This window comes from Platichthys flesus, chromosome 19 (assembly GCF_949316205.1).
Source record: "Platichthys flesus chromosome 19, fPlaFle2.1, whole genome shotgun sequence".
Classification (NCBI taxonomy): domain Eukaryota; kingdom Metazoa; phylum Chordata; class Actinopteri; order Pleuronectiformes; family Pleuronectidae; genus Platichthys; species Platichthys flesus.
The window spans coordinates 1,337,091-1,349,411 of record NC_084963.1 but is presented as its reverse complement, the minus strand read 5'-3'; the positions used below and the strand labels follow the sequence as shown (position 1 = coordinate 1,349,411).

The following is a 12,321-nucleotide window of genomic DNA, read 5'->3' as shown; positions in this document are numbered from 1 at the left end:
ACACAAATAAACACAAACATGTGGAAAAATGTCACTGCATCAACATCTCAATCCAGTTGTTGAGACTGAAATCGTTCAAAAGAAAGAAGCCATGAAAATTTGGGAGAAATTATTAAAACTGTTGTTTTCTGTCCAGAAGCTGAAGGATCTGATTTTATTAACAACAAAACAAATTTACATCTTTACAATGACACAGACTTAAAATGTCTGTTTATCAAAAACTGTCCTTAGTGAAACTAATCAATTAATTATCAGTTACAGTAAATTAGTTTTCTATTTATTAAGTTATAGTTAAATAATAAAAAATCTTCACACATCAGCTGCTTCAGCAAACCTGGAACCAGACAAACTCAGAATCACACAACAACATCCTCACACACACACACAAACATCAGCTATTAACACACACACACAGACACACACACAATGACTTACAGCTGGCTGGGTGTAATGCTCAGGTTGATAGTTTGACATTTCACGGTCATTATCTGTCATTACTCCCAGTGGGGGAGCATGCAGACATACACACATAGACACATACACACACACGGCCGCACTCACAGACACACACACACACACCCCCCACACAGGGGAAAGTGGTGGTTTTGACCCATAATTTGAGGAGATATGAGGAGAAGCGACTCCGAGCTGGAGAAACAGGAACAGCAGTGATGTATTTCTGATGGAGCGGGGGGGGGGGGGGGGGGGACAGATTGCAGCTGCTGTGTGTGTGTGTGTTTGTGTGTGTGTGTGTTGGCCTTTTCAGAAAAGAGCTGTTATTATGGGCAGTTATGGAAAAGCCTGGGGGACACCTACAGTAAATCTAACACACAGAGGCAGCAGAGAAACAACACAAAGGTTATTCTGGAGGGAGGAAGGAAAAAAAAAAGACAAACAGAAGAGAAGAGGAGAGGCGGAGGTGAAAGTCAAACTGCAGCAGCTGAATGAACTCTGCTCAGAACCTGAATTATTCATGGTGTTTGTTTTCTGTGCCGGGTTTACTCCGTCACTACCCATCCCATCATCCCGTCGGAGAAAAGACGCCTCACAGGAAATATAAACCTGGAGTTTGAACTTCTACTTGTTTCTGTCTGTGAGATACGTTGGAACATGTCAGAGGGAGTCACGTGTTAGAAAACAGGTTTCTAACACGTGACGGACATGAAACTGGCTAAAAAGCTAAGAACGGAGAGCGGCTGAAGAATTAATTCAAACAACTTCCTACAGGACAGAGAGTCGATGAATCCGTCGTTAGAGACTCCAACACGTCAAATCTGAATTTCTTCAGGATTCATAAAATTTGAAAAGACTACCGCTTTTTTCCTGAGGAGGATAAATTTGGGTTGAACGGCGTTAAAGCTTCAAGTTTCTGCCTCAACCAGTCGACTTCCAGAGAACACGTGATCTGAGGTGCGTTCACACCTGCAGCTCTCGGAGGCTCGACACCGGGTGTGAACCGGGTCGTCGTGTCGGTTCTGCAGCACTGACCTTCATCAGCTCTTTAAATCTGAGCTGCTCTCCGGGAAAGTCAAGCTCGGAGAAAAGAGACACTGCACTGTTTCTGACATTTAAGATAGTTCATGCGTCCCTGGGAGACACCAGCGGACTGTTTATCTTCCACACACAGACACACACACACACAAAGAAACACTCTCAAACACACACACACACAGAAACACTCTCAAACACACACAGACACACACGCTCACAGTATTGTTGACCTTTGGTTTGTCTCCAGCAGTGTTTTAATTGGACTGGGACTTCGGCCAGCTTTCTGACCAACAGTGTGTGTTTGTGTGTCTCTCAGGGCCGTGTGCGTGTGTACCTTGTCGGCGTTGTCGGCAGCCAGCAGGTTGGTGGCGAGCGTCTGCAGCTTGTGCGTGGCCATGTTCTTCAGCGCGGCCAGGCTGCGGCGAGTCATCGCCTGCTTCAGGTTCACCGCCGAGTGGCTCAGAGCGTCCACGGTGGCCGGCGCCAGCTCGTCACAGGCGTTCAGGATCTCCACCGCCGTGATCCCCATCACACACCGGTCCAAGGCTCCTGGAGACACAACGACCAGGGTCACACAAAGAGCACGACACCTCAACAACTGCTGCACACAGATGATCTTATGTGATTATAAATGAGCCTCAGATATTCACATTACTTCACGATCTGTCTTAGCGCCACCTTCAGGCTGAAATTAGCTCCACACACGAGGTCTCATCTCATTTCGTCCATTAGCAGCATTACACAAAAACTACACAACCGGTGTTCTGGAAACTTTCAGAAAGGCCGAGCAGAAGAAGATTAATTTAAACTCTTTTCCCACTTTCTTAAGCATTGGACGTTTTCTTTTAATTTCTTTTGTTAATTTCTCAAAGAAAAAATAATACAAAGATCTGATAGAAATATTAGGAAAAGTTAAAAATAAAGAAACACCATAAACACAATGAAATATTCAACAAATAAATAATATATATGATGTGAATGCAACAATGATTTGTTTTTAATAAACCAGTGTTTCCATTATCGTATTGATTCCCTTCTCGTAATATGGTTTCCCTGCTTCCACAGGTCCGGAGCAGCTGGCTCCTCCTCTGGTCTCTGTGGAATGTGTCCACGTGTCGGAGGAGGTGAAGCAGACAGACGTTATCTCAGCCTCCATCTTTCTGTGCTCTCGTCTCACTCCCTCTCTATTCCTGTGTCTATCAATCCTTCTCATCCCTGCTCTCTCCTTCTATTTATATCAATCTGGCAATTGCTCCCTCTCTCTCTCCCTCCCTCTCTCTCTCAGACCATCTCTCCACACTTTGTCTCATCATCTATTATCTCTGGAATATGATTCAGGTCACAGACAGAGTCTCCGCGCTGCAACAACTCTTCAGAGAAAAGCCACAGAAAGCTTTAGAGCGACATCATTAGCTGCAGACAGAGCTGACATCAGTATTGGCTCTGGTATTGAGTGAGAGGAGAAGTGGCACCATTATACCTGTGTGTGTCTGTGTGTGCCTGAGTGTGTGTGTGAGTCTGTGTGTGTGTGTGTGTGTGTGTGAGGGACTCTGAGCCTATTACATGTCTAACGCCTGACTTCACACACACCTTCCTTAATTTCACACTTAGTCACCCTGCAATCTCCCAGCACTCATTCAGGTCGTGCACACACGCACACGCATGCACACGCACACGCACACACACACACACACACACACACACACACACACGCACACGCACACGCACACGCACACACGCACACACGCACACACGCACATACACACACAGTCTTCTTTCCAGTGGCTAGTCATCATTCAACTTAATGTTACCTTGATGCTGCACCACATACATGTTGCCGGCTGATTACTGTGCCTTGGTTTAAACTGAACGGAGGGTAGGGGGCGCCGAGGAGCAAAGATCGAGATGTGTGAAAATAAAAACCTCTAAAGGCTCCTTTATGTTTACTGCAGATAGGAGGGGGGGGGGGGGGTGTAGCTAGTAGTTCAGGTGAGACAAACACATTGAGGAAGAAAAGTGAACAACGCCAGCTAATGAACATGTTAAAGAAACAATGGTTTTTAAAACGTCGCCCTCCAGTGGCCATGCTGTTGTTGACTTGACTCTGCACTGCCCTCTAGTGGAAGCATTGCTCACGTACGTCGGCAGTGACAGGTACAGCCCCCGGTTCTCACCTGTGTCCATCTGCCAGACGTAGACGGAGCCGTCGGAGCAGCCCACCACCAGGTAGTCGTCTGCCGGGCGCCACTTGATGACCTGTATGGGGAAGAGGTGTCGCGACGCCAGCATGATGCACTTCCTCTCCCGGAGGCTCAGCAGGCCGACGGAGTGGTCGCTGGCCACGGAGCAGACGCAGTGCTGCACGCGGGTCTGCAGAGGAAACACAGAGCGTCACGATCATCAAGGAGATGAGCAGAGAGACGTGTGTGTGTAGAAGGTAGTTCTACTGCAACAACATCAACCCTGTAACATTTAAATCTAATGTCAGCTACAAAACACTGTTTTTCAGTAGATTCCACGAGGAGGAAAGTAAGTATAAAGAGGGAATGAGGACATTTCCCTTGTGTCTCCCGTGTTGAAGCTGAAAGACAAACAGGTCTCAGGGACGACCAGGGACGAGTGTCAGACGTCTTACGCTGCAGTTTTCAGGAGGGATGATGAGCTGTGTGATTTCCCCCCCGTGGACACAGAAGATGTGTTTCATCTCCCCGGTGAAAATGTCCCAGACGATGACGGAGAAGTCCACGCCTCCGGAGACCAGGGAGCGCTGGTCATAGCGGGGGGAGATCTGGTACGGATACAGGACGCAGGTCACCTTGTTCCGGTGACCTCGCAGGGTGCGATGGGGGGGCCAGCCTGTGGGACAGACGGACAGAATGGACACCAGACACTGAAACAACATGTTTTGAGACAACTTAAGTCTAGCGGTTGATAGTAAAGCTTATTTTCCCGGGACGTCCCTCCCCCTGCTCACCTCTGCGGAGCATGTGCTCCCCCTGCAGCAGCTGAACGATGGCGGTCTGAGTGGCAGGAACCAGGATGATGCTGCCGTCTTCTCTGCCACAGACCATCCGGCCCTGAGACGGGATGTACACGCTCGCCGTCACCTGGGGAGAGACACACAGAGCGAGGGAGAAACAAGTATACACAAAGGTTTAGCTACCAACTGTGATTAAATGTAAATTGATTGTAATTCCCTTGTTTCCAGTATTGAATGGATGAAGTCATTAATTTACCTTGATGGGTTCTTCTTTGCCGGGCAGGACACTGAGCTGGTCGATGATCCCGGCAGACACAGGGGTCAACTTATCAAACGCCTCCTGGAGACTGACGCTGGACGACACCTGCAGCTCTGCAGCCAGAAGAAGATACGATCAAACCAGGGACAAGTCTCTAAGTAAGACTTTCACCAGTAAAAGGTAAATCAGAGGACTCGCGCAAATGTGAAATATCAATGAGTGTGAATCTATTTTTCCCAATTCTTCATTTTCCTATCATTGGCCACTAGATGTCCCACTTTTACCAACATTTCATTAGGAATTAGCTTCTCATCCTGCAAAGTGTTTGTTCAGCTCGGTGATGTCCCGGCGTCCTTACCAGCGGCGGTGGACAGCGGCTGCAGGGGCGAGGTCTCCGGGATGCTCCACATGGACAGCCTGCCGGCCGAGTCCCCCTGGATCAGCAGCTTGTGGAAGGGCTCCCGCCGGCCGAAGAAGAACCGAGTCACGGGAGGACAGATTAAAAGCTGCAGGACGACAAATACAGATCAACAACTGAACACCAGAGAACTCTCTCTCTCTCTCTTTAGGAACTAGAACAGTTTATTTCCCCAAACACTTTAACTCAGTAGATGGGAAGAAAACGACTAGCGGATATTTTGGACTTTTTGATGCTGGGTTGATCTTTTACGCCTGAGGTCCATGAGGGCTGAAGTGTTTAGTTCTGTTCTCTGAGCGTCTTAATAAAAATCACAAACAACAACACACAGCAAACTGTAGGAACCAGGACCAAACAGCTCAGACTCCTCTGGACCTCCGGCTCATGTGACTGACAGCATCGGTCACATGACTCTCACCACGTGTCAGATCAGGTGACTTCTACACCGACGACCATCGTCCACTAACAGGTGAGTTTCCCTGGGCTGAGGTGAGACGGCCGTCCACTGAAGGAAATCATGGACTGAATCAAGAGCCATAGACGGTTGGCTGATCTATGGCTCTGGATAAATGAGAGCCTGACGGGGAACTCACGGGGGGGCACTGAGAAATATGAGGTCAGTTTTGTCAACAATCACCAAAACCTGGGCTGATTTGATTTTGTCTCGAGTCGAACATGCTGGGTTCATAAACGTATGATTTACATCTCAACATTTAAAGAGAGTCAAACATGATCAGAGGTTAATGGAGGAGATGGGAGGAGGGAAGCAGAGACCATTCAAACTGGGGATGGTTCCCAGACGTCACTGGGAGAGAAACTTGTAACAAGAGGAAACGTAAATGTGCTTTGAAGGCCACGGGAAATAAAGTTAAAACTATTCATTAATCAATAATTATATTCAAATGGGATCAAAATCAGCTCTTCTCTTATTCACACTTCTCAAGTAAAGAACTGGTTATTTCTGAGTTCTATAAACTGTTAATGGGAATGTCACATGTCAGGAGATGTGAGCGCTGACTAACTGCTGATGGTTCAGAAAGACTAACCCCACCCGCCTGGAAGACAAACAAGGAACAAACAAACGCAAAGAAAACCTCCCTCACAGAAACACCAGGTCCTCGTCTCCTATCTGAATCCAGTGCTACAGTCCAAACACTTCAGAATGTGTCAGTATCATAAGTAGTGAACAATAAATGTGTCAAATGTGAAGATGATCTAAAATATCTCAGCAGGTCGTTGTTGTGGTTAAGAAGCAGCTCGGGACTTTCATGCATCTTCATGAGTGTGAAGGCCGATGAGGAGGGTGATGGTGCTTTTGGAGGAGGAGCTTTGTTTTAGTGGGAAGAGAGAATGAGGCCAGGTGAACCAGAATGAGTTCAGTCCGTCAGTCAGGCAGGAAGGAAGGAAAACACGGAGCGGAGCAAACAGAACTCTTCACTGTCGTCCACTCAGCGGCTCACGCTTCCATCCCAACACTTTCCCTCAGACTCCTGAACCAGCTATTAGGTTATGACCTGTAATCAACTCTCCTGCTTGAAGAATCTGAAGAGTCCTGAGGCTTTTCCTCTAAACCCATTGGTCACAGCGGTGTTTGGAGACAGTAGACCTAACACCACATCTCGTCATATTAAAGAAAACTAAGAAAAAAGGTTCTGGATCCGCCCGTTAACGCTGATCCACTTCAAACTTCTAAAAGATCATCACTGGGTCCTGTCCCCTCATTCAGGACATATCATTGATGAGTTCAGTGGTTTTTAAATAATCGTTCTAATTAAAACGATGCTGGACGTTCACCAGCAGATAAAAGTCGAGTTAGTTTAAGATGTTAACTAACCAGTTAATTACTGAATTTATCTGTGGACATTGGTTTATTGTTGACTAGAAATATATAGAAGTAAAAAGCAGGAGGTCCAATTCCTCTCATTTATAGATAAGACCTCATTTCATTTTCAGATGTCAAACATCCAGACATTGGCTTTAATAAGTCTGGTTTATGATTTAATGCATTAACACTGATTCTCAGAGTTCTTCTGCTCTCAGCTGTTAGGATGAACTCAGTTGTCTGTTGTTAACTGGTCCACGTGCAGAGTGAGGAGGAGCCACTGAGTGGACGTCAGGGTTTCACTTCTGTTCTCACAGTTTGCTCCTCTCGTCTACTCGTCACTTTCTGGCTGAGCTGCAAAGTCACAGTTCAGATAAAACTGATTAACTGTTAAATAAGAACGTGTACCTCACTGATTCCACTGGAATTAAATGAATAATTAAATTCACATTATCTATGATATGAGTTTAGATCATCAGTTTTATAAAAAATAAACATTTTGTATTTAACTGGTTAAATGTGTTAAACCAGTGATGTGGTAGAAATGTTGCAGTAAATCAACCTGAAACCATTTCACCTGGTTCCGTTCTTTCAGACGCAGATTGGCTTCAGTCTGGAATTAAACATCTTGATATTCTAAGCGCGTGACAGTAAAGTTGTAATAACTGTGATCAGCAGCTCAGCCGTGAACGTGAAAACCTTTTTCTTCCACTCGTTGTTTTTCAGTATGCATTCTCTGGGGCTTACTGGCGCCTCTATAGGCTGGTGACGGTATAGCGGCTCTGGGGTGTAGAGCTCCAAGTCGCACCCGCTGGCCGGGAGGCACATCACCTCCTCCACCTCCTCCTCACCTCCTTCTCCTCCTTCCTTCTGAGAGGAGCGAGGAGGTCGAGGGAGGATAATACAAAAGGAACAAAAATAAAGAAAAGGGCACAGATGACAAAGTAATACCTACAAGACAATAAATTATAAATACACACAGGACAAGATACTGAGGGACCGAAATTATAAATAGACACAAAACATCAGGGGTCAGGTTCACACACATGGATTAAACCCAAACCTTCGAGAATAAGAACCAACAGATTAGTTTGAGTCAATAGGAGCAGTAAAGATCTGAAGGTTGGAGGTTTTATTTTTAGAATTAAATCAAACCTGATATTGAAATAATGGCGTCGGATGACAGATGTGTTTAATCCCAACGGACAGAGACAGGAGGTTTCAACACAATCAAGTTTCACAAGTGAAGAAATAAAGAGACAGACAGAAATGAATGAAGCGAGTTTGAATAAGAGCTTCTCTCCCTGGAGAACCAGGCGTCAGCTGCTTGAGTCCGAAACGCTCTCCGTCATCAATGAGTAGAAGAATCACAGAGAAGTGACCGAGGTATGAAAGCTCCTGTCACCATTTTGAAAAGCAGGTCGTTGTTCACACATCCAAAGTGAAACCAGCTCTGAAGTCGACCGACAACTTCTCCGACACGTGAGCTTTAAATCGTCGGCAGGTTTGAATCCATGTGTCTGAAGCGAGTCCTGATCATAACGGATCAGCGCAGACGAAACACAAATACACAGCCGACACAGAAACACGACTACACACATCTGCCTGAACACAATGTTCACTGCAGCGAATCACAGCTAGAATCCTGACGGGTTCATTCGGATCATCTCCGTGACTTTCCTGAGTTTTCTGCTGTTATGAACTTTTTCTATGTGTGTAAAACTACAAGTTCTCACGTTTTGTGTGTTTTTCTATCTTCCTGTAAATTCAAACAGAGAGTAAACTGACATATTGTTTAGTCCCAGGTTCACACAACAGCTACGAGTGTGCGCCTCTGAGCTGTTGTGTGTTTTCGAAGATGTCAGAACTACTTGAAGTCTCCAGACTTTGACAACAGATCATTTGCTTCTGCTTCTCTGTGTTTACCTGGAAATGGATTATTTAGAAAAAGAGCAGATAAAACTGAAAACGTGCACCGGAATAAATTAATATATATTTGTGTTGTTGTTGTCGTGAGTGTTCCAGTCTTTAATCCTCTTACGCAAGTGACTATTGTTGTTACTGTTACACAAAAATCACAAAAGCTTTGTTTAGAACATTTCTGCTGGTCATTGCAATGTGGTAAAAACCCATTGACCACCACTTCCTTTTTCCAGTTTCAGTATCCACTAACCCTGTGATGACAGTTTCAGTTTACATCTGTTCCCACTGACCTGTTTGTCTGAGCGGCTGGCGATGCTGTATACCAGAGGAGGGATGGAGCCTTCTTTAGTTTTACCAACATCACTGCGGAAGTGTTCGCTCGCAGGCAGACAACTGGGAAACACACAAACACACAAACTCAGGGCACAAATCTGAACATGACGGTGGATCTGTGGACGTCCTCCATGGTGTGGACGACGTCCGGAGATCCCGAGCAGGGACATGAGACCCGGAGGAGACAGCTTCAAGGCCTGATGTTTACCTGGGGGGCAGCTTGTAGATGTAGCTGCAGCCGTCTTCGGTCCAGATGATGACTTTGTCTGCAGCGATGAATTCTCCTCCGGTCCAGGCCTGGTCAGTGTCACTGGGCACCGAGCAGAGCAGCGAGTAGTCACCTGCATCAAACACCTGAGACAAACACGTAGTTGTGGATGAAACCATCAGCTGAGGTCGGGTCGGGTCAGGTCGGGTCGGGTCGGGTCAGGTCGGGTCAGGTCGGTCGGCGCTCTGATCTCTTACCCTCCAGTACTTGGAGCAGACGACCAGCAGGCTGCTCTGTGTGAAGGTGCAGAAGGAGATGCTCTGACAGCCCTGACAGTAGATGGGTTTAGATTCTTCTTCAAACACTGGGTCCAGGTCCTGAACACACAGACACACAAGTTACAGGGTCTGAGCTGATACACACATCAAAGATGAGACTGTGGGGGAAACAACTTGGTACTGAGAGATCGGCTGATAGAGGTTTTGTTCTATTTACACAGGTCTATTGGGTTTTGTGTAATGTAATAGAAAACATTGACATCCCATTGTACAGCTCGGAAAAAGAGAGTGATCAAAGCTGATAGAGATGAAGAAGAAGAGGATGGAGGAGGACTAGGAGGAATCTAGAGAAGGTGTTTAATTGTGTTTGGTTGTTCTCGTCTTCCTCCACAGATGTTGAACAACGTGAGGACTGAGGAAACGACTGCTTCCTGTGTTTACTGGCAAACATCTGCTGGATGCTGCCTCGCTGACTTATAACAGTCACATTTATATTTCTGTATATTTCAACTCCTCCTGATCGTTATCTGCTCAATAAGATTCCAACGCTTCATGTGAACAGTGTTTTTCAGAACGGTCGTTTCCACAGACGTCCGACTCGAGGCTGATTGCTGGTTCATCACAAACGGCGGTGTACCTGCATCCTGCTGACCTCAGCTGTGATGATCCAGACCTTCAGAATCCCAGTGACTGACACCGCCACCACTGTGTCCTCTACAGAGACAGAGACAGCAGATTAACATCAGGGTCGAGAAACTGATGAAACACACGTCTGCCCAGCAGCAGGTAACAGCTCCACCCCCCCGCCCGGGTCTCTCACCTTGTGTGCGGTGAGATCGGATGATGCTCATGGAGCTGATCCAATCAGGAGAGATCTTAGACACCAGCGAGTACAGGACCTCCAGGCTGGTGGCGTCCACCACAAGGATCTCTGGGTAATGGCCGTTGCAAAGCAGACGTCCCTCCCTTTGAGTGTTGATGGTGAACTGATAGAACTGGAGAAGCACGGAGGACAAAGAGGGAGACACAACAGATGAGGAGGGACGACAACAAGACCAGAACAGAGACAATATTCTGATCAACTAAAACATATTTGAATCTCTTATATAATAGAACTTACAGGAGGTGTGTGTGTGTCTGTGTGTGTGCGTGTGTGTCTTACTTGTATTCCAGTGTGAGCGCAGGCCAGCTTGGTGAACTCAATACAGCGTCCATCGTTCACGTCCCATAAACACATCTCCCTGAAACATGAGGGAAGTGAGTTTAGACATAATTAAGCAAAGAAGAGTTGAACTTTTAGCAGTCACTGTGTTGGTAAGTTAGTGTCTGTGTGTGTTGTGTGTGTGTGTGTTAAACATGTACTCACCCACTCTCTGATGCACTGACAATATACTGCTTGTCACTGCAGGTGCTGGCTTTAGCGAGACAGGTGATAGAAGCCGTGTGTCCAAACAACATGGCTCTGGGACAAATCTGTGGGAAACATGTTTAGTAAGAAGATGAGAAGCCAAATAAACGAGAGATGACGTCACAGATTGATGACAAACACACAAACAGCATCATGTTCATCAAACAGCACCTCCAGCTCAGGTGTCATGTCCCACAGGCAGATCTGTCCATCATGGCAGCCGGTGATGATGGTGCTGAAGTCGTCCATCACCAGCAGGCTGCTGATGCAGTGGGTGGGCGCCGTGCGGCCCCAGAGCACTATGGGTAGAACCAGGCTGTTCCCCGACATTATTGTGATGTGTCTGGAAAAGGAGAGAGAGGGAGTTAAAGGGAAATTGGGGTGCGACATGAAACTCAACAATTATATAAATATGATTGTTTCAGCTTCATCGCCCACATGACTCTTAAAGGACAGATCATGGAGCGGAGGATGCAGTTAAAACAAATCATGGTATTTTACATTTCTACACTACATCATCGGTTTATATATATATTTCAGCATAATGTATACTGTACATAAAACCTTTAATAAACTGTCCAGGGACCACAGAGGGAAATGAGCCCGTTGAGCTGAATCTGGCTCGTTTACAGTCATTTCGCTGCGGATCCCTTCAGATAAACAAACACTTAGTTGTGTTGTGTTGTGTCGCTGCTGCGGACCAACAAACACACAGTCACCGCGGAATCGGACAGATCCCAGATCAGATCCCAGATCAGATCCCAGTCAATCATCACTCATCAACACATCCTCTGCTACAGTTGACTGATTCACCTTGAAGCTGGAGATGCTAACATCAACCACAACCGGAAACACAGACACGGGAGCGAAACCCACAACCTGATCGAATCCCAGTAACAATCCTGACACAAGATAATTAATAATAAAGATGAATCAGATGTGACAGGACATGTTTGACGTGCATCTGCATCTGCAACGTCGCCACTTCCGGGGTTAGCATGGCGGCTAACGGGATGAAACCGGAGGAAACTCACCAGAATAAAGGTCCTACTGAAACATGTCCCTCTGCCGGAGCAGCTGTTGATGAACGTTTCCCCCCGAGATGAAGTGAAACGCGTGTTTTCCTCCGGTTCGCTCGGTTTTCAGCCGCTGATCCGAAAACAAGCCGATCACAGTCTGATCACGTGACAACCGACCACTG

The 12,321-nt window shown here is 46.5% G+C and overlaps 1 protein-coding gene across 2 annotated transcripts in view; it reads right to left on the bottom strand.

Annotated features, from left to right (window-relative positions):
* The window catches only part of LOC133975206 (WD repeat-containing protein 7), a 60,612-nt gene extending 48,295 nt beyond the window's left edge, over positions 1-12,317 (bottom strand). For both annotated transcript variants that reach the window (XM_062413108.1, XM_062413109.1), the window contains exons 1-15: positions 12,155-12,317; positions 11,292-11,463; positions 11,079-11,185; positions 10,875-10,953; positions 10,533-10,707; positions 10,350-10,426; positions 9,692-9,811; positions 9,435-9,580; positions 9,184-9,286; positions 5,089-5,236; positions 4,728-4,843; positions 4,466-4,598; positions 4,127-4,347; positions 3,666-3,861; positions 1,826-2,040 (exon numbers count right to left, since the gene is read on the bottom strand). In XM_062413108.1, the coding sequence (XP_062269092.1) occupies positions 1,826-2,040; positions 3,666-3,861; positions 4,127-4,347; positions 4,466-4,598; positions 4,728-4,843; positions 5,089-5,236; positions 9,184-9,286; positions 9,435-9,580; positions 9,692-9,811; positions 10,350-10,426; positions 10,533-10,707; positions 10,875-10,953; positions 11,079-11,185; positions 11,292-11,450 (1,995 nt within the window). In that variant the 5' untranslated portion in view covers positions 11,451-11,463; positions 12,155-12,317. The remainder of the gene's footprint in view (positions 1-1,825; positions 2,041-3,665; positions 3,862-4,126; positions 4,348-4,465; positions 4,599-4,727; positions 4,844-5,088; positions 5,237-9,183; positions 9,287-9,434; positions 9,581-9,691; positions 9,812-10,349; positions 10,427-10,532; positions 10,708-10,874; positions 10,954-11,078; positions 11,186-11,291; positions 11,464-12,154) is intronic.
* Positions 12,318-12,321: the final 4 nt, after the last annotated feature.